The sequence below is a fragment of the Elaeis guineensis genome, chromosome 11 (genome assembly GCF_000442705.2).
Source record: "Elaeis guineensis isolate ETL-2024a chromosome 11, EG11, whole genome shotgun sequence".
Lineage (NCBI taxonomy): Eukaryota > Viridiplantae > Streptophyta > Magnoliopsida > Arecales > Arecaceae > Elaeis > Elaeis guineensis.
This window is the reverse complement of record NC_026003.2, coordinates 108,127,267-108,149,162: the sequence shown is the minus strand read 5'-3', so window position 1 is coordinate 108,149,162 and position 21,896 is coordinate 108,127,267. Positions and strand designations below refer to the sequence as shown.

Here is a 21,896-nt window from a genome sequence, read left to right as displayed (position 1 = left end):
GGGGGCGGATGCCCCCTATCTGGTGCGCCACTGTTGTGCGCACGTGTCAAGCAGGTCGTCGGAGACCGCACGCTCCGCCTCACGAAGTATTGTCCGCTTCGGCTAGGTCCAGACCGGGAGCGTGCCCAGTGGTCCCCACCGGGGGTTGTCCCTGGGGCGCGCCTGAGCGGGCCCCACCGGAGGTTGTACCTCCCCGGCCCAGCGTCACGCAGACGGCCTCACGGTTTTGTCCTTTGCCCTTTGGGCAAAAGGCGCCTCGTGAGGAAAGGTGTGCTCGTATCCCTCTTAAGCACATGCACACACCAGAGTTGCCCGATGTGGGACTATTAAGGGAGGTCCCCCCACAGCCTGCCCACAACACATGGTATCCACTTATTAACCCAATTGTAGATAATGCTGCAACCAGTGCTAATTTGCTCCACCATGAAATGGAAAAAGAAAAAATATAAATCTTGTTTATAATTACAATACATGTCAAATGATTTGAGATTTGTGGTTGAAACTTGATGATGAAATGTAGAATTGTTAATTGGTTGGATGAAATTTGCTTGGCGCTTAAGGCGTGAATTGTGTGATGCATTTGCGCCTACACCAGGATTTTTGTCACTTCGTCTCGGTGACCAGGTGAACTTAGACCAAGATATAACCATCATGCTCGTAAGGAAATGCAAAATTGTTATTGAGGTTCATCCCCTGAAATGATGGTCATCATATATTAATTTAGCCTGTATTGATCAAATACTTTATTACTGGCTGTTGATTTAATTTGATGGTTGGTCTATTTCTGTGTATAAAATATGAGAAATTATTGCATGGACCAGGCCAAGTAGACCAGGGCAAATCTCAGAGCATAAGCAACGTGGATGACGTGCAATCAGTGAAAAAAAAACGTGAATATTAACTATGAAATAACTATGTAAGGACTAATTACCTAGGACAGCTAAAACAAACATAGTTTCTATTTTTGTAATTGCAATTGCTAATCTTTGCCTCGTCAAATGGTAGTGAAACCAGCAGCTGAGAAGTAATTTTCTCTTGATCCAATAGCATGCGCTACTCAAATTTCATTTGGCCATTTAGATATGGCTCAAACCTATGTATGATAGTTCCAACAGGGACAAGTTTGGTTCCATGATCCTATAACAAGGACGATTTGATTCATTAAATTGGCCCGCTAGTTTAGAATGTTTTTTTATGATACTAGAGGAACAGGGCCAATTTTTTATGGACCGATATAAGTTGATATGATCCGTTACATTGCTGGAAACTTGTAGAATCAGTAAAGTAAAAACTTGCAACAGAAAGTATATAGAAACAAAATTGTATTTTGAATAATAAAGTCAAAAAAACAATAACCGATTCGTCATCATTTTCGGCACGGATGATGGTATACTAATTGCCGTCAAAGATATCTAGATCGACTTGGACTTGAAATCAACCGAAACCATCAAAACTGTACTAATAATAGACTTGTCACCAACCATACCCTAAGAACAATAGATCCTGTACAACCTCGGATCTCACATGTGGAAGGTAGTCATAAAGATAAAATGGAAAGAAAAGAAAATACTCCAGATTTGCAGATCGAGAGGGGCTGCGGCTCATATTATCCATTATTTTTAATATAGTAGATTCCGACAAAAATATGATTTACTCTATCCCCCTAATTTAGGTTAAATGAATTGCATGGGCTTCCACGTAGGATAATCTTCATCGTCCAAATAAGGAGACATTATTCAGCGTGGCGTGTTATCCAGCGTGGGGTGCATGCAACACGGAGGCCTTAATAAGAGCCAATATGTGGAAAACATTATCATCCCTCGAGTTATTAGCTACCTCGATTTATTGCGTCTCCTAAGTTGGCAAATATGTGGAAAATGACATTTTTTGCAAATAAGAGCCATCGAGTTTTCATGCCAATCTTATTAACTTCTCTACAATTTTGAGATATGTATGCTCTCCAAGTTCAGGTTGTACCAACCATATCTTAGCAGTCGACATTCAGCTAGGATCAAAAAGTTGCTTGCTTTCAGGTGCATCTAACTAGCATGATGCATGCTGACAAGGATTTATGTCTCATATAACTCTGCATGCTACGTTTCCCACCTGCTTATGCATTTATATAGATGTGGTAGATATGGATCCAACAGCGTATAGAAGTAGATATATCCTGAACAAACTTGAAACAATCTCTCACGCATCGATTTATTCAAGAAACTAATTTGGTCATATGCACTACACCGGCCTGTCATTACCTTCCGGTCATCCTCTAGAGAATGAGACAGATGACAAAAAGGGATGCAAGATTCCCCTTCCAAAAGCTTTCATAATTGTTCTGTAGGCAGTTTGAAAAACATACGGCACCCACCTACAATTTGCAAAATAAGTGATTACAGGATTTGCTAATTATCTGCAGCTAGGTCGGAAAAGTTAAAAACAAGTAATAATAAGAAACTAGTGAACTAGTAATCATCGGCAGTACTAGTGCTATTATGGGCAAACATGGAAAACCCCAAAATCTTTCTCCTCCAATATTCCTAGAATGTTGATGCTAACTGTAGATGCTCTTGTTGTCGTAACAGCATCTAAACCAGCTTGGGTGCACAAATCTGCTTCTGTAGAAGCAAATTAATTAGACAAGCATATGATACTCGAGGATAACTTCTAGTTACATAATTCCATTCTTCTCACACCAGCCACAGAATGCCTGTAAGAAAGCCTGCAGGTTACAAGATAAAAATGATGGCTCAGTTTTATGTAGGACTTGTAACTGTAAACAGAAGTGCTAGAGTGGTGATGAGAAAGAGGTTCAAAATATAACAAGTTCATTGCCATATACAGAATCAATAGAAAAGCCCATGTACCATGCATACGAAGCTGAATCTTATTTATTTAGTTATCTTGGTAGATACTGCATATTGACACTAAGCATGGTTCCTCAGTTTAAAAGCCATAATTGATTTTATAATGGTGGGACTGAGTCCACAATCCTATTGGGCGTATAGTGGCTCATTTCTCTTTAAATACATACATATACACGTGTATAAGGACACAAGTACATGCATATGTGTGTGTGTGTAATATGACAAAGCAATTCTTAAGGAAGATCACAAGACAGAGCCATAAGTATAAAGGAAAAGAAGTGTTAGGGCATGTTTGATGTTGCTTAAAGAAAGTACCTTTTTAACTCTAAAGCAAAAAATTAATTTCTGAAAATGAAGTGTTTAGTAAGTTATCTACGAAGTGCTTGTACAAGGAAAAATGTCTAAAAATGGGCTTTTAGGAGATGCTAGAAAACTTGGATATTGGTTTCTTCTTTTTATACGAACAATATTTTAAAAAACATAATCAACACCAGACATGCCCTTAATGTCTTCCCCTCTCATACAATGTGTATTTACAAAAAGTCCTAACAGCATGAGGAGTGCATCTTCCACATTCTCACTGTATTCACTTAAATAGTTAAATTTCTCTCTAAAAACTTTTTAATGCTTTCTTTATTCTGGAAAAAGCTTCTACAGAATAATTTAAGATTCTAAGTAAAACATTCATGATTCCCTTCCCTCAAAGAAAAAAGAGGAAGAGAATAGAACTCACACTATCAAAAGTCAATAAGGTGTTTAGACACGAATCTCTCTCTCTCTCTCCCTCTCTCTCTCTCTTCTGAATAATAAATAAATTTACAAAGTAATGAGGATTGAAGCATCACATATCATGCCCATGGCATCAATTATCATATCATATATCTGTAAAGATCCACTAAAAATACAGTAGGAAAACTCATTTTCTACCCTAGGTTTCTTCAGATTAGGTTCACCAGAATCTTATTGAGTCTTGTCAACGTCACTTTAATAAGCTCTTAAGCACCTTAATGGCACAGTTAACTATACTCCCCTATATTAGTCATCTCCTTTACAGTTCAGTGCCCATTTCAATGCATAATAGACGTTGCATTTTAAGAGTTTCTTCTATAGAATGGTCCTCACTATCATTGGTGCTGGTAGAGATGCATACAAGTGCCAGTTCAATCATGCCTGAATCTCAGAAATTGTTTGCAGCAAAATCAGCAAGTGTTTCATAACACCAGCTCACACTGCTATACTGCAACAGAAAAGTTTGCATTTGTATTTTGTAGCATATTCCCGCCAAGCTAGAAGCCAAACTGCTTATCTATAATTAGTGCATACCCATTTCATTTCTTGTTTTGAACTTTTTAGTTAGTATTGCAAGAAACAGGTTATTTATCAATGAACTTCCAGGGAACAATTAGAGTCCACTTAAGATAATTCATTAATTCAGTTTCCATTAAGAGAAAACAAACTTGAATACCCATTTTTATAAGAAAAGGTTTAGATAGGAAAGTTCTTCTTGGACATTCACCTTCTACTGATCAACTAGTCACTCATAACATACACCATAAACCTCATTACCTTGCATGGTAATATATGATAAAACAAGGGGCACATTAATGTTTAACTTATCTAATATTATTCATATATGATGCAAAGGTTATTTTAAACATTTTCCACCTCTGTCCCCTACCTTTTATCATCCCTGAATTTCCAGATAGTTTAATATATATCACTCAACAGTCTGATCATCAGCTTATGTTGATGGGTGAAAATAGACACATATTTAATGAGTCATAGGAACTCCAAGTGTTGAATTGTAAGATAAGAATATATTTCTATTTCCAGGTTCAAAATACTTGCTGAAAAGAGCATATTTACCTTAAGTTTTCGTGTCTTTTTATTCTTCATCAGAGGAACTCTCCAGAGAAACGTCTTCTTCATCAACAGCTCCACCAGGATCCTAGATGAGTCACACAGGCGAAATCCAATAAGCATTTGAAAGAATATTTAAAGCATCATATACTCATCTCTCTCAAACAAAATGTAAAAAGAAGTTCATTATCAATTCTTACTGGCATTTTATCCCAGTCCTTCAACTTTGAACTCAGCATGTAACTGTCACGTAATGGAGCCCATCCAGGCTCATTGCTATGTTCTTTACCTGTAGAATTGGGAACCTGTGCAAAGCATGCTATTAGCAACAGAGGCCAAGGATAACCGGATTTATCCAAAGGAATCTACTTGCTCAAAATATGATTATGTAATGGTAAACCTGGGTACATATCCTGACCATATTTAAATTTTAAACAAACCATATGCGACCATTTTTCAATGGAAAGAGAAAAGTGTAGAATATTATGAAGCTGAAGTCAAACAAAACGTTAGATATACAACTTCCATTTTATGTTGATTTAGAAGGCAGTGTATTTTGCATTAACCTGTCTCACAATAACTTCATATACAAGAAGCCAAAAAGAAAAAAGAAATGAAAATTAAAAACCTTAAATTGCTTTCAGGTTCCCAAATATGAATAGCAACCAAAACAACAAAGCAGTTGCAGTCATTTAAAGTGGACATACCAATCCAGTGCACTGTTTTAGCCTGGGTGCCTGGGCAGTTATGATGCCTCAAGATGCCTAGGCGACCCTCAGATGATCATACATGCAAGCACACGTGTCTATATACATACACGTGTCCACATGTATGTGTCTACCTCAATATGAATTAAAACATTTCGAACTTTTCACTGTAATTTTCCATTATATTGACACATGGATGCTAAGATGGAAAAAAGATGCACTAAATTGGATCCAAGGGAAAATCAAATGATATTGAAAAAAACAAACTCAAGTATAAACAAGTAACTAGAAAAGTTCTTTCCTTCAAAGCCTTGCACCCAAGCTCTAGTTCTTTACTCTCAGGCAAGACACATTTGATGAAGCCTAGAAATCTCTACCACATGATCTAAGACAATAATGATAAATATGTTGTCAATCTAAGACTAATGATAAATATGTTGTCGCTTCTGTATAGATTTACAAACTACAATATATCTTGAAGGTATTTTTTGATTGTTCACATTCACTGCATGTGCCTTAAGGCATGTTAAAATATTAAAAGGAGGTGAACCCAAATAATCTTTCCTTCAAAATTCTACACACAAGCTCTAGTTTCAGTATCTGGGAAGATAAACAATTGGGTAAACCTGGCAATTTCTACCAATTGAGCTAGGACAACAACGATATAGATGCAACACGTTATGGCTTCAGTATAGATCTTACAAACTACAATATATCTAGAAAGTGCTTTTAATTGTTTATGTTCACTGTTTATGCCTTTACGGCATGATAACATGTCAACTTATTGATATGCTATGAAATTATGATGACAGCAATGACAAAATTAGATCAAGAATGACTGACTTTGACTTTGTATTTGTATTAAGTCAGTCATCTGGGCAAGATAGCCTGGACAATAAATTAGGTGCATTGCCAGGGACCACGGGCTATTTGACAACTATGTTCCAACTTTCAAAATATCACTGGTTCTTTAAAATGAAAAATTGGTACTCAAGCATCCAATGAAATCATGAGGATTGAGGCCCTATATATCAACAAAAACTGAAACAATTAACCAGTAGAAGATATGCAGAGTGGCCATTCAATTACAAAGTATAACAGGGTTGAGTACTGAAAATCTGGTAGTGTGGCATCTAAAAAGGATATAGAAGTATCTTTCTCCATATCATTTTGTACATTTTGTAGAAAAGAAACTATATGGTAGCCTAAACTACTTGAGCCAGACACAAGCCATCCATCCTCAAACAAGGTTATTCACTGCCATCAGCTTCAAGCAAGGTGATTTTATGAGTAATACTAACCTTTGCCTGTCTCAAACCTTTATCACTTTTATAGGACTAATGTCTGTTATGGGACCTACACTACCAGTAGTCTTTTCCTATAAAACTGCATGATCTTTTGTCTTTAGTTCCTCAAATTTATGTAGGGCTTCAAAGAAAAAGACAAAAAGGAAAGATTCTACAACAAAGATGCAATTTGTTACACCATAATCACTGCATGCATGCCATAACTTTTTGTTTCATAAATAGGTTATTTTGATATTGAAGAAAAAAGTTTTATGAAACAATTAAAAGATGTTGATTACATTTAGACACAACTGACTTTATTAGTGGTATTAGCATATTACCTTTTTGAACGCACGCGCATAACATAATGCTCTTCTTAACTCATTCCAAGGTTTTCTCATGTAAAATTTCACTTCTTTATATAAAAATATAAATTTTAGATGACTTGTGCTTGAAATAGGACTTAGAGCTGGTGACTAAAGTACCTGACCTTGGCTCATGCCTTTACAGGTAATTATTATTCTTTTTTTTTCTTTATTGTGCATTTGATTTCATCATTTGTTGTGTCAACTTCTCTATTATCAGTGAGTGTTTCTTTATTTTACAAATTCTCCTATAGATATGACAAAAAGAGAAGTAGCAAATCACATTCCCTATCTCTTGATGGAAGTGCAGGCAGAAGCAGCTAACCTTAAGGGATCCAAAAGATACTCGAAATCATAAGAAAAAAATGACCAAAAACCTACCACTAATTATCATTATACAAAAGATCATATATCATCTATCAAGGGATTAGTGATCAAATCTTTATCATGAAAAAGCAAGCCAATCAAATGCTTGATTTATGAGTCAACACAAAATTCCACATAATGCAACAAAGAGCAAGGGGAGAAGTTTCTGTCATTAGGTCCCTCTATTCCCTTGACCACAATTAAAGCATGTAAGTGGTCCCATCAGAAAAAAAGTTTCTACCCACTTGGCATCCTAATTACTCAAAAATCTAGTCAAACCAAATATACTCCAAGAAGCAAAAAATAACACCATCATACATTAAGCTAATGTTCCACACAGCTAAAACACACCAAATATGCACACATTCCTTCAAATTCATCTATTCGCAACTGGTCACATCTGGCTTTCAACAGGCCTGTGATAAATCTTGGAACTAAAGCCCACAAAACCTATTATGTAGAACAAGTTCCATTTGTTGCTTTTCTCATTGATCCACAAATTCCCAATTGGTTCTTGTGAATGGGCCTCGTGGATCAAGATGAAAATTCTACTCCTAAAAACCAAGAAAAAACCATGCATATAACTTCACAAGATTCGCCGTACCGGTACCGGACCCCGTACCAATGAAATTCTGTTTAATATTGGTACGCAGTTCGGTATGGTATGATAATGTCGGTACGCTTCGATATGGCATACCGGTACGAGATCGATACGGTATGATATGGACGGTACGGGGCAGTACCGCATTCCATGTAACTTCATGTGCCATTTCAAAAGGCAAACAAAATGGGATACTAAATGACAGCTAACAAGCACGAGTTTTGGAGAATTTGTGCGATATCAGAGAATGAAGTATTTACAGCTAACAAGCATGAGTTTTGAAGAATTTGTGCAATGTCAGAGAATGAAATATTCTAGAAAAGACTACAATCATAGTTGTCTCGCTGAAAGCAGGCTTTGGAGAGAAATATAAAATACCAGATAAAAATAAATCCAGAAACACCGATGTCCTCGGGAAAAAAGAAAACATTACTTCAAGTCATTGCAAAGAATGCAACATCAACAGCAAGGTTTATAGTACAATGCTTTCTCACCAGTTCAAGGCACAAAGAGAAGGATATTTAGACTAAAATGCAAACAAAATAATCCATGAAAGTGGATAAGAGCATGGCATGCACAAGACACATACAAATGTGGTTACCTTGGAAGAGTTGAATGGCGAAGGGTTGCCGGGAGCTTGTGTTGTTGGTTTTTGGAGTTCTGATAAGAAAGTTTGTTTTCTTTGTTTTGCCAACACTGTCACAGTTACAAATACACTGGTTAGAATAAATTAGAAGAATATTAATAACACTGACATACAGGAAACACCCAAACATTAGTGAAATCTGTCAATCTTAATAATGACATAAGAAATAGAGTTAAGATGAAAATCTCTGCAGCCGCTGTTGATAAAAATGAGTAACAGTAAAATGTCACTCTGAATAATCTTTAACCTAGTAATATCAGCTTTTAACCACCATATTGATGTACGACCCTGAGATTAGGACTGTACAGTAGCAATGTTAGGTCAAAAGGAAACCTAGTAATATCAGCTTTTAACCACCATATTGATGCAGGACATTGAGATTAGGGTTGCACGGTGGTAATGGTGGGTCAAAACAAATATGGTTTCTTGAGGCTTTTAGAGGCTCTAATCCTTGGCTGTACCACAATAGCTCATGGATGGGAGAGGACAAAGTAGAGACTTTAAGGGTTCTTTCAGGATCAAAGAAGAGGGTCACTGGGCTAAGAACATTTTAAGGATATGATCAGACTGAGAACAAAAGTTTTATATAAGTTCACAACAGATCCTTGTTGTAGCAAAAAAATCCAGTTTATATCTGGATTCATTCCTGTTGTCATTCCAGCTTCAAAGGCTCCAAACAGAACTCTGCAACAATAGTAGAAGATAACAAGTAGAACACAGAATAAGAAAGACAGAAGAAAATAAAGAGAATATGGAGAAAAGAAATAATAGAGGGAGAGAAACAGCAGATTTATGAAACAAAGGAGAAGAAGAACACCAAAGAGAGAAGGGAAGAATATGCAGCAGAAAAAAAAAAAGATAGTCATAGAAGAGGGGAAGAGAGAGGGAGAAAACACTAGGGTTGAACCTGGCCTCAAATCTTCAATTCCATTCACACACAGAAAGAAAAACATACGAGTCCTTTGCTTGATCCACTTTATAAAGATTTTCATTTCAGGCCTTGTGGGATTCTTTACAATCATACAAACAAATCCCTCAAAACATGCCCAAAACAAACTAGTTATTGACTCCTAACAGCCCAAATGCAACAGTGATGTGAACAGTACCAACCCCTTAGTCCTTTTGGACCTCCTAAAATTATAGACTTAAAGAACTTATGCTACACCATCAATTGGCTACTATTGGACTTCACATATCACACACAGGAAGATTGAATCTCACAACCATCAATGAAGTGATAATACCATCAATGTCTCTCTCTCTCTCTCTCTCTCTCTCTCTCTCTCTCTCTGTATATATATATATATATATGGTCCTCCAAATAGCCTTTTGTCAACCTTGCGCCTATAGAAAACCTAAGGAATCTGTTTTCTCTAATTATATCCAGTCCTGAAGTCATTTTTACAGAACATCCTTACTTTAAATTTTCCCAGCAATGTCAAGATGATGCTACCTTCGTAGCTATATTAAACCACATCTCCTTATATGGAAGCATATGACTTTGTAAGAAACCACTTCTTCTAAAGCTAACAATAAGTAAAATTACATCTTCTGGTCTAGCCAGGGAGTTCTCAAGTTAATTGTAGATATGAAGCAGAAGAACAACAAAGTATCTGAAGATGTTGAATTAGAAAAGTTAATGAGACTTGTAAGAGGTACCTATGATTGATAATGGGTAACCATAGATCATAAATATCTAAGGAAATATGAGGGCAGCAAAATTGAAGAATGAAGACATCATTTGTAACATAACTGCAAAACATGAAACACATTTGATAAAGTCATGAATCAAATACCTAACCAAGAATAAAGAAAAGAATACCATCTCAATTATTATTTAAGAATTTGAAATTAAAAGATGCTTGAGATGAATGGAACATGTTATAGATGTTAGAGTTCTGCAGCAAGGAGTTATGATGCCACCTATCCCATATAGGAAGTTGTACATGAAAGTTGTTTGACTTTGAATCGAGCTGGAACATCCCCCAACCACCCCCACCCAAAAAAAAAAAAAAAAGAACAAAAATGAAAGTAAAGGTTTGTTCTGAATCTTCTGATATATCATTTCAATATATCATAGCTCCTCACACGAGATAATATGGGCAATTAAGCAACCTATTAATGTACTGAATCCAATGAGTTAAAAAAAAAAGAATAAACAGTAACATCGGGTTGTTCGCCCCAAAATGGATTAGATCCTATTCATTTTGAAAAAAATCAAGATTGAAATTATTTTCAAATCCAATTCTTTTATTTTATTCCAAAATTAGTTAAATATTATTTCATTTTTGAATGAAGTTACATGACACAATTCTTATTAATATAACTTAACTCACAAATTACACAGTGAACCAACATGAAATCACGTGATTGATCAATGTCATCGCTGATGAATCAAGAACATTCAATTGGAACTAAACTACACATGTCAATTTTTTCCTTCTTTGTCAATGACATCAATAAGCAAAATTCCTTGTCAAGTAAGTTCCAACCAGCATAAAAGGATAACAATCTGGGCATCGTCTCAAAGAGAGGCTCAATGAAATAGACATGTCTATAAAAATACAAACTACCTATACTTGGACATAAAGAACCTATGAAGCTTTTTTGTTCCTTGGATTGGCTTTGGTCCTTCCTTGCATGGCTTTGGTCCTTCCTTGCATAGCTTAGGTGGAACGCAAAGAAGGCTTCCTTCCACTGCAAGGACAGTGGGGAGGGGACCAAGGCATCAACAAGATACCACTCTAGAAGAGTTAGAATTCTAAGCTTGTGTCATTTTTAGGCATTTGTATATTGCATCAAAGCCCACTTCCCAAGTGCTAAAGGATGACATGCATCCTCACTAAGAGGGCCTATGCTGATCCACAATTCATATAACTACACCATTTCAGGGATCCTCTTTCACTAATCTATCACACCATTGAAATGATCCCGTCACTAATTTCACTATTGCAAAAACCCCGAAAATACTTGTACTTTTATTTATTTCAAAAGCTCCCTTTGCAAAGAGAACATCTTCTAGGGAAGCAAAAACAATAATTCATAAAATTATTTTGAAGTGTTTTTGTCATCCGGACTAGCATATCCACTTACTCATATATTGTCCTAGCACAACATAAGTGGAGAAAAATAATGTCTTCATAATCCCACTTTCAACTTCTTACATCTAACAACAACAAGCATGCTCATAATGACCCATAAAAGGATTCGAGTTTGCATTGCAAACGTTCTAAGTTAATTAGTCTCCTCTAATGAAGTGATGCAAGTAAAGGCATGATAACAGGAGTAAATCTCAAATAATATCTGAAAAGAGATAAGAGATCTAAGTGACATATTTATTGAGAGACAGATTGTGTGAAAATGAAACTGTATGAGTTCACACTTTCGCAGCTTGATAGCAGCAATCCAAACTCCAGGCAGATGAAAGACAATACAACTGCAATTGTCATACCTTTGGCATCTTTTGACTTTGAAGGATTCAAGCCTCTCTGAGGATTCTGTGCCTTACTTACCTGCAGATAACGTCTCAAAGTTATGATAAACAACGGTAACTCTTCTATTAACATGAACCATAATTTTTAAAAAAATGCAGATTTTATAAAGAACCAAACAAGGATGTGAGCTCAAGTGAGTGAAATCTCACCGCATTAAATAACTTGACCACTGAATAACCAGCATCAAGCATGCAAGACAGAGGGTGTGTGTTAGCCACCAGAGATCGAAATCAAGAACAAAGGTAGCCACTCAGGCACCATTACTGTAGCCAAACAACAAAACCATTCTTTTCATAAGTCAAAAAATACCTCCTTTTGTGGCAATACTAATAAGAGACTTCTCCTTTGCATCCAAGAAATTAGCTGGCTTTACACGCCCTTTCTCTGCTGCCTGTTAGAAATTCAAGTAAATAATAATATGACTACGAGCTTTCAAACATTTAAACTCCAAATTCTAGTTACTTAGGTCAAAGCGTACAGACCAAATGCTTCTCTTTCTTTGCTTCTCCCTTCACCTTATGCTCAGTTTCTTCTTCTGCAAGCTTCTCGGCGACAAGCTTCTTGTGTGCCGACAATATAGGACCCTGAAAAATAAAAAATAAAAATATCATTATCAAAAGAAGAGAAAAAAACCTTTTTTTCAACCAAGAATCGTATTGATGCCTAGAGAAACACTTACTAGTGGATCGTTTGGAAGATTCTTTTTCATAATCTTCATGAAAGCCACCCTGAACGCTCTAGAACCTTCGGCGAACTTCGTAATACGCTGATGAGCGCCATACCCCTCGTCCTCGTCATCACCTTCGGAATCTCCACTGAAATCGTCTCCAGAATCCAAAGCCCTCTGCCCTTCCCCCTCCTCGCCGGAGTCCCCACTCGAGGCGACATCCTCTCGATCCTGAAGGGCTTCGGCGCTCGAATCCCTCAGTCCGGCAGTCGATTTCTCTTCGTCATAGTCGTCGTCGTCGTCGTCTTCGGAGTTGTACTCCCTGGCCCTCTTGCGGAATAGCTTGATCATCTTCTTGCTGGGTTATTGTGCTTGGCGGCGGCGGCCATGGCCCCGGCTGCCTTCTTTATCTTCTTGTTTGGAGTCTTGCCCTTCTTGTGCTTTGGTTTCCGCTTCTTGTGGGGGGCTATGGCGGTGGTGGCCTCGGGGGATTCGACTTGGGCGGGCATGGCCGATTCGGCGAGAAGAAAGAAAGAGGGCGGAGAGCGAGGAATAGAGAGGGAAAGGGTAAAGAGGAGAGCGAGCCTGCGACTAGGTTGATCCTTGGTGGAACGACACGATAACGGCTTTCGAAGAGAACCGGACCCGGGCGACCAGGACACCGGTCCATCTAATGCCACATAAAAACGGCAAATAGTTTGCCGTCGTCAGTAGCCATATTTCTTTCTCCATATTGTCTGTGGGTGCCCCCTCCCAAGTTTGCATTCTCTTTTACAAAAGTCCCACCAATTCTTTTAGTTCCTTTAATCTCCTTTGGTAGCCAGCCAATTAGCAAAGAAATTGGTCCCATCATTACAGGAATAAAAAAAAAAAAAGGGAAAGAAAAGAAAAAAAAATCGGCCTCGTGGTATACATAGATGGCCTCATAGCGGTCAACATAATTTTTCCAATAGTCAATATTCTTAAGGGTGATATGAGCTGAAGGTAATCTGTGGATCGATTGTGGCAATCGGTCTCAAGCCTAAACAAGGAAACAAACACACCATGCTTGGATTCTTATTCTTGGAAGCGTAACATCAGGATTTTACAATCAATTTGTCAATGCATTGCTGGCTTGATAAATATATGATACGAGAATGATCTCGTTGAGCTATCATGTTCGCTGTATCCAAAAGGAGCCAGTGTTATCTTCTTGTAACTAATGGTGCACACAAATGATTGTTGCATTATCACATGGCAATAGGTTTGCAATACCAGGGAAATTAAAAGCAAACATGACAACCTCCAAAGCAACTCTATATTCAGCCATGGGTATAGAGAATAGCTCTTCCCACCATGATCATTTTGGTTTGCTTGAGAACCACATGCAGAAATTTGTCAGGTCTTTGGGTGTTCCAAAATCGATTTTTCACCCAGTATCCATATCTAGGAGCATGAAATGAAAACATGATTTAGATACTTCCTCCCCTTGCCAAACCATGGATGATGGATGATTAGTTTCTAATTGAAGTCCTTTATTTAGTAGTTTGAACTTTTGTTGCCCGAGATTGATTGCCAACTTTCCACCCAAAATTGGTTACCATGGGATTTGATTTGCTCTTCCATATCCAGCTTCTAGCACTTTTCCAAGACCTTGTGTGAAGATTGAGTACATCTACTTCACCAAGACAATGATAAAACAAAGTCGCCAAGGAGACCACCAATCCGGTACATCTACTTCCAAGACCTGGTGCTCCTCGTGGATCATCAAATTCAAAATGGTTTGTACAAACAGAGTGATTTCACTTCGGATGTATTTGGTTCCGAAGAGTTGGACTTGACAATAAAAATGAGTCTTTATTTTGACTATTTGATTAAAGAGAATTTCATTCTCATTCTCAATCTATGAAAAAATAAAAATATTTCGGTATTTAAAAAGCATAATCTTTATTTTCTTCGAACATTTAAATTTTATTCTGATTCTGATTTTAATTTTTATCATGAATCAAATATATTGAAGGAAATAGACAAACTAAATATATTAGATGATATGACTATTCTGATTATGGTTCCGGACATGAACCAAATGCATCCCTTATGATTTGTTTATTGGATTTTCTTTATGATTATGCCTGTTTAAGGCTCATATCAACTCCATTCCTCTCCAATCCAAAATCTCTATAATTTTTTTTATTTTTAATTGTGCGGTCCAACCAATCCATAGATAGGATTTAGGCCAATGGGCACTCGATTGTAGTTACGCTGCAATTAGGTCAAGAGAATGAAAAATTTTCACGATTAGAAACAATTTGGCTATGGCTCGCGATACGGATGCCAGTTCAAATTGGCATACATGGTGCATCAACTGTGGGACTCAGCCACCATCCATCCCTCACACCCATCAAAATCAATCCAGACCATCCATACGGCCACGATCTCAACTCGGCAACACTCAAAAACCCTAACCAGTAATCCCCATCCCTCCTGCAGCCCCCAAATATCATCAAATAAGACCCAGGTATAAATCTTTGGCTTTCCATCCTCCATTCGGGACATAGCGTCGGATTCGTCGGGGGCGGCAGAAGGAAGGAGAGAGAGAGTCCGATCCAGCGCGGTCGAGATGAAGACGATTCTGTCGACGGATACGATGGAGATCCCGGAGGGGGTGACGGTGCGAGTGAAGGCGAAGGTGGTCGAGGTGGAGGGCCCCCGCGGTAAGCTGACCCGCAACTTCAAGCACCTCAACCTCGACTTCCAGCTCATCGAGGGCAGCCGCAAGCTCAAAGTGGATGCCTGGTTCGGCTCCCGCAAGACCACCGCGTCCATCCGCACCGCCATCAGCCACGTCCAGAACCTCATCACCGGCGTCACCAAAGGATACCGCTACAAGATGCGATTCGTCTACGCCCACTTCCCCATCAACGCCTCCATCAACAACAACAACAACTCCATCGAGATCCGCAACTTCCTTGGCGAGAAAAAGGTCTCATCTCCCTCGATCTGTTCCCCCCTTTTTTCGCTTGTTCTCTATTTTTTTTCCCCCCAAATAATCGCTCTCCTATTTATAGTATATTGGATTTAAGTATTTGATTATTTTAATTTTGAGGTGCTTTTTTTGTTGGTAAAAATGTGAAGTCTTGATTGGGAAATTGACTGCTTTAATTATTTATATGTAATTCCTGATGGGAACGATATCCGATTTTTCCCCCTATTTTAATCCTGTAATTGTAACTTTTTTTGATGTATGTACAACTTAAGTTCGAGATAACTAGCAAGATTTAAAGTGACTCGTAATGTCATTTATTTTTGTAGCCAGTGATTTTACTGATCTTGAGTAGCTGCATGGTTTAATCTCTCCTCTTTTCTTCTTTTCTTTTCTTTTTTCCTCCAATTGTTTAGCTCAGCAAATAATAGAGTCTACTTCTAATTATGGGATGTTTTCTCTGTTGGATTGAGTGGCCAAATCGCCCTGGATGCTATTGTCAAATAACCTTGCTAGATGTATTTTTTATTCTCCTTAATTAATTGCATAAAGTTTTCATTGTTTAAGGCATTAAATAAAATCAAAAGTATTTATTTGATCACATTGGCTTTGTGGGATTTGACATGGTCAAACAAATCGTCAAGTGGTCCTACTTAACGTGGTAGAACGTTCATGACTGGAGGCTTTGTGGGAGATAAGAGAGTGGAATACGAGGAGATGTGGAGTAACGTTCGGATATTTTAATATTACACTCCTGAAGACGTGCGAAGTATCATAGTTTTAGATATCCATCCAGAGCTTTCTGAAAATTATCAAAATCCACAACAGAAATCCCAATCGTAAAAAAAAAAGACCCAAAGCTACCCAATCACAAATTTTAAGTGTTTCATTTTCGTTCTCCCTCTTCTATTTTTTTTTTCTACCGTATCTTTTATTCTATCTGTTGTATCTTGGAGTTGTTAGCACTCGAGTAGTTTGTGTTCCATATGCGAGTGCTACAACTGCCAAGCTTCTTGTGGTCTAATAAGATTCTTGGTGATGATTTGCCTTATTTTCCATGTTTCGTCAAGTTGCCCTTTTCTAATGACTTATAGGTACGCTAACACTTGTTGGTATGGTTAGGATCTAAAATCAAAAGCAATATATATCTACATCTTTTTGCGATAGTTTTTTTTTTACATATTTCAATATCTTAAGGCCATGTTTGGAAGCCAGATCATTTTCTGGTGGTACAATATGGTTTAATCCTCGTATGGCTAAAAATAAGAGTTTGAGGAGTAGTTATGCAATGGCGAGGGAGTTTTAACTATAATAGGAAACTTTATTCCTAGCTGCATGCGCAAGGAAAATCACCTCTCACTTGGAACTTATGATCCTTTTTTCAGGGATGTATGGGCTCTGGTTAGTTTTGATCCCAATACTTCTCTCTGAACATTTGTTTCCGCCTTTCTTTAGGAAAATTTGATTGGACATTATCCAATGAATAACATACCTGGCCATCCAAACAGGCCATTAATAGATATTTTATTACTTGATTTAGTTTTGATGTTCCTCAAGCCTTTTTTCCCCTTTTATTTTTGATGTGCTTATTAAATATATCTTAAAATTTTGATGGTGTGAACCAAGATTTGATGTATCAATACTAAACTGCTATATAGTCTCATACCATACAGACACTCAGTATGCTTTGCCATCTCATACCGTACCCCATACCAACACTATAATGGGATGGTATTGGTACGTGGTTCAGTACCAAGATTGTGAACCTTGGTTCCAACTTTGTTCTAAGAGTTTGCATATGCAATCTGGTTCATCAAAAGTGGATGCATGTATGTGCCAATTATAAGAACATAGTTAGAAGTACGCCATTGAAACCCTTTGTATACCATGTTTTTATTCTTCTAAATCTTTTTCTTGCGATATGTAAAAATAATTGCATATTATTTTGCGATATGTTTTTCTTGAACTTGATCGAACATTTCATATTTAATTGATTAATCATCTGAGTTCAAAAAAGATTGCCTTTTGAAAATCTTTCACTTACGCATTTTTTTTTAAATTTCTAATATAACTTTGATTGGATTAGTTGGTATATATGCACATACACACACACACATATTTATATCTATGTGTGTGTGATCCGAGCCATTGAATATGATCTATTAACTTTAAATTGCTTGTATATCATGAATCTTGTAATTTGGAGACTCCTACCATGTGCATTGGCTCATAAAAAATTGGACAGTTTAAATAACTCAAAATAATAGATGTCTTTTAATCACTTGATGTATAGGCTTGGGTCTCCAAATCATATAATTTATCATATATAAACACTTTAGAGGTAGTAGATCATATCTATTGGTTTGGATTGTCGATGTGGGACCTTCATCATCCAATTCAAAAAAAGGTGCAATTGTTTATAGAGTTACGCCATGTGTCACTTGAACCAGACCCATACCACACACAATTGTCTAGAGTTAATAGTATTTACTAACCACATGACAGCTTCTTTCTCACCAATGTGATTTTAATGTTATTTAGCAGCATGTGGGTTTTGTTATCTGGCCCTAAGATAGGTTTAAGTTGTAGTTTACCTTAGTATTTTGTGGTTTGCCCATTATTAACTCTTTTAAACCAGTTCAACAAGTTGGATCAAATTTGAACTACTATATTTTCCTGATTATCTTTATATTTGATGGCACTCATTTGATGATTACTTTTACCAATTTGCATTTCAATGTGATATAATTGAGATTCCAAAATGTTTAGGGGCATTTTGATATTTATTTTTCTTTTTGTAAGTTTTCCTTGACACCAATACATATATTAGAACAGCTGATTATCTGTCATGGTCCTCCCCCAATTCCCCCAAACAGAACAAAAACAACAACATGTATCACTTGATAACCTTGCTTAAGTGTCTCTTCAACAAAATGCATACATAGATAAAACAGACTCATCTCAAACATAAGCCACACTTCTACTGGAACTAAGTTCTGAATAAGTGCCTCAGCAAGTCTGGATGTTTTGGGGTGCTTAAATTGAAAGCCAGATTCTAGTGCTGCAAATTTTATTTTCTTACTGTACGTTGGATGTTGATTCATATGTTTCATTTAATAGTTTCCTTAGCATCTCCATCCCTGTTGCAAGTAGTTTTATCTTTTATTTGTACAGTGCGGAAGGTGGATATGCTTGAGGGGGTGAAAATCGTTCGGTCCGAGAAGGTCAAGGATGAGCTTATCCTTGATGGCAATGATATTGAACTTGTTTCTCGCTCTGCTGCCCTTATCAACCAGGTCAGCCATTTTAAATATATCAGATTAGTAATCTGCCACATGGTTCCTATATTTTCATGTATTTGCTTCTTCAAAGACTAAGATTTGATGCTTTTGTGTTAACAGAAATGCCATGTGAAGAACAAAGACATCAGGAAGTTCTTGGATGGTATCTATGTTAGTGAGAAGGGAACAATTGAGGAACAGTAAGCGATGCTAAGATGATTAGAACCTTACTGAAGCTTTCTTGTGGAGGAGTCTCTGCCTAGACAGTTCTCTCTTAAACTTGATGTCTTGTGATTGTTTGGAATTACTGTTCTTTCTTCTGATGTTGGAAGTTATAAACTCTATGGTTAGTCTTATAGTTAATGATAATTAGCCGTGGAGAACCTTTTTTTTTTTTAATTGATCATAATGAAAGTAGATACCTCGGGCACATGTTTTGAACTATGAAAGTGAGTTTATGTTTCATGTTATCAAATCTGTTGTTTATCCTTGTACTTATTACAATTTTTGGATCCAGTATGAGGATGTGATTGTTGTTGCTCAAAAATATTTTTTATAACTTTTAAAGGAAAAGGTTTTCTTGGTCAAAAGATTGGTAACAAAATTTTTATAAAGTGCTTTTAAAGAAAAAGTGCTTTTCTTGGGTGCTGTTTGGCATCTCTCTCATTTTCCTTATTTATTTGGAAAAAAAATATTTTATTTTTAAATTTAAAAATATAAATATATTTGCTATAGCAATTACTTTTAAAAAGATTAACATGATAATGGTGCCTGAGGTAGTGATAGTGGTAGTGTTGTGACTGCAACAGCAGTGGTGTTGGGGGTGCCGACAATGTAGTGGTGGTCGCTAGGTCACCATGATGGTCGTGATGGTGGTAGACGTTGTAATGGCAGCAATGATGGTGGGGGAATTTAGATAGTGATCACAAGAATTTCTTCTATTTTTTCTAGAAATAATGCTAAAGATGAAAAGCAATAGTACTGAACATATTGTTGTATTTTTTTTAAGATTTTATCTTTAAAATAGAAAATAAATAAAAGGTTTGTCAAATATGTTTTAGCTTTCATTTTTTTTTTTTTTTTGTGAGAAAATCTTTTGATGAGGAGCATCTTGTATTCATGCTTTTCTAATTTGTGTCACTATACAAACAAAAGTGAAAGGACTCCTGTGATAGTAGTCAGACCTCTCCATCTAGCAACTGGGGGTTCTGGTTTGATTCTTTGGATGATGCATTCCTAACATCCTCGATCTAGTTTATTACTCGGGTAGGCCTTTCTCCTTTTCTTTTAAATTTAGTTTTGTTTGTAGGATGGCATCAATTTCAATGCTTCTATTCAGCCATGTCCATAGGAATCAAGTCTGGGAAGTCCATGTATCATGTATGCAGGCTCTTGCATCCTGGTGATAGCAGGAGCTCTGGCATGTATCATGTATGCAGGCTCTTGCATCCTGGTGATAGCAGGAGTAATGGATTTTTCAGTCTACGTCACCAGCTGCCAAATCCATGTATGGTGGCTATTGCCATCTTCTGAATGCTTTGCCTGTGAAATAGTATTTAGTCCTTTGTTGTTTCCATGGTCATCGGATGGTGGGTGAAGCTCTATAAGATGGACACCAAAGTCGGTTAAACTGCGAGTCATCGGCAAATCTGATTTTGTTGTATTAGCCATCTCGACTTGAGTTCCAATTTTCACAAAGACAAAGACCTCTCTAAGACAGGCAAGATTGTTTGCACCACAAGGTCGTAAATCCTTATACTAACTATCAATTTAGCCTGTTTCCAGGAATAATTTCCTAAATGTCTAAACCTTTCTCTTCTGTTATCCTTTCCAGGCTCAATTGTCAAATCACCTTCACAAAATTTCAAGACACCTGAAATTATCTTTCGAAAGATTTGTGTCCCTGAAATGTTGGGATTGACCTAGGAGGGAAGATTGGTATCGATGGATTGGCTTACGACTTTCTCGTACATTTTTTGAGAAACCAGGCCATTAGGACAAGTCCCAGACGGGAGGAAAATGTGCATGACCAAACTCCACAAGGATTGGTTTAGTGATCAGTATGTGTGCATGACCAAAACTCCACAAGGATTGGTTTGGTAATCAGTACGTGGCCTAAGGGTCATGGCACCAACTGCTAAATACTTTTTTGAATTTTTTGCACATATATCTTCTTAAACATTCAAATTTATATAAATATCTTTTCAAAATTGATATTTACATATATATCTTCATAAAATATCTTTTTTATATATGTATCCATATCATCTAATACCGTTAAAAATTAATAATTTAAAATTAAAATAACTAAAATATCTTTATGGATAAATATGTAAAAAAAATAATTATAAGAATATATATGTAAATAGTAATTTTATAAGGATATTCATGGAAATTTGAATATTTGGAAGGATATACACGCAAAAAATCCTTAACATAAATACATCTTTCTTGGTTCATTAATTATTTTCTTATTCTAATAGAAAAAATTAACATATACTATTAAAATAATAAATTTATTTAATTTATTAATTTATATAGATAAAATAATTTTTTTATCCAATGATAGATCAAAATTACTTTATTTAGAAGATAAACAGATCATAACCATCTATGTTTCTTCTAATGTATAATAACATACTTCTAAGAAAAGTATCTAAATCTGATATTAGATGAATAGCTTGTACATTTGTATAAAATGGACATAGTTATGGATTTGGACATTATGTAATAATAAGAATTTAATCTTATTTATTTTATTTTACGAATTTTTATTAAAATATTCTTGTGAAGTGTA

The 21,896-nt window shown here is 36.5% G+C and overlaps 1 protein-coding gene and 1 pseudogene across 1 annotated transcript; one reads left to right on the top strand and one right to left on the bottom strand.

The window, feature by feature from the left end:
* Positions 1 to 2,424: 2,424 nt before the first annotated feature.
* LOC140852473 (uncharacterized) lies at positions 2,425 to 13,457 on the bottom strand (annotated as a pseudogene).
* A 1,853-nt stretch (positions 13,458 to 15,310) lies between these two features.
* On the top strand, positions 15,311 to 19,574 carry LOC140852574 (large ribosomal subunit protein uL6-like). The gene is made up of 3 exons (XM_073245968.1): positions 15,311 to 15,837; positions 18,993 to 19,114; positions 19,220 to 19,574. Exons 1-3 carry the CDS (start codon positions 15,456 to 15,458, stop codon positions 19,301 to 19,303), a joined length of 588 nt encoding a protein of 195 aa, XP_073102069.1. The 5' UTR covers positions 15,311 to 15,455; the 3' UTR covers positions 19,304 to 19,574.
* The last annotated feature ends 2,322 nt before the right edge of the window (positions 19,575 to 21,896 follow it).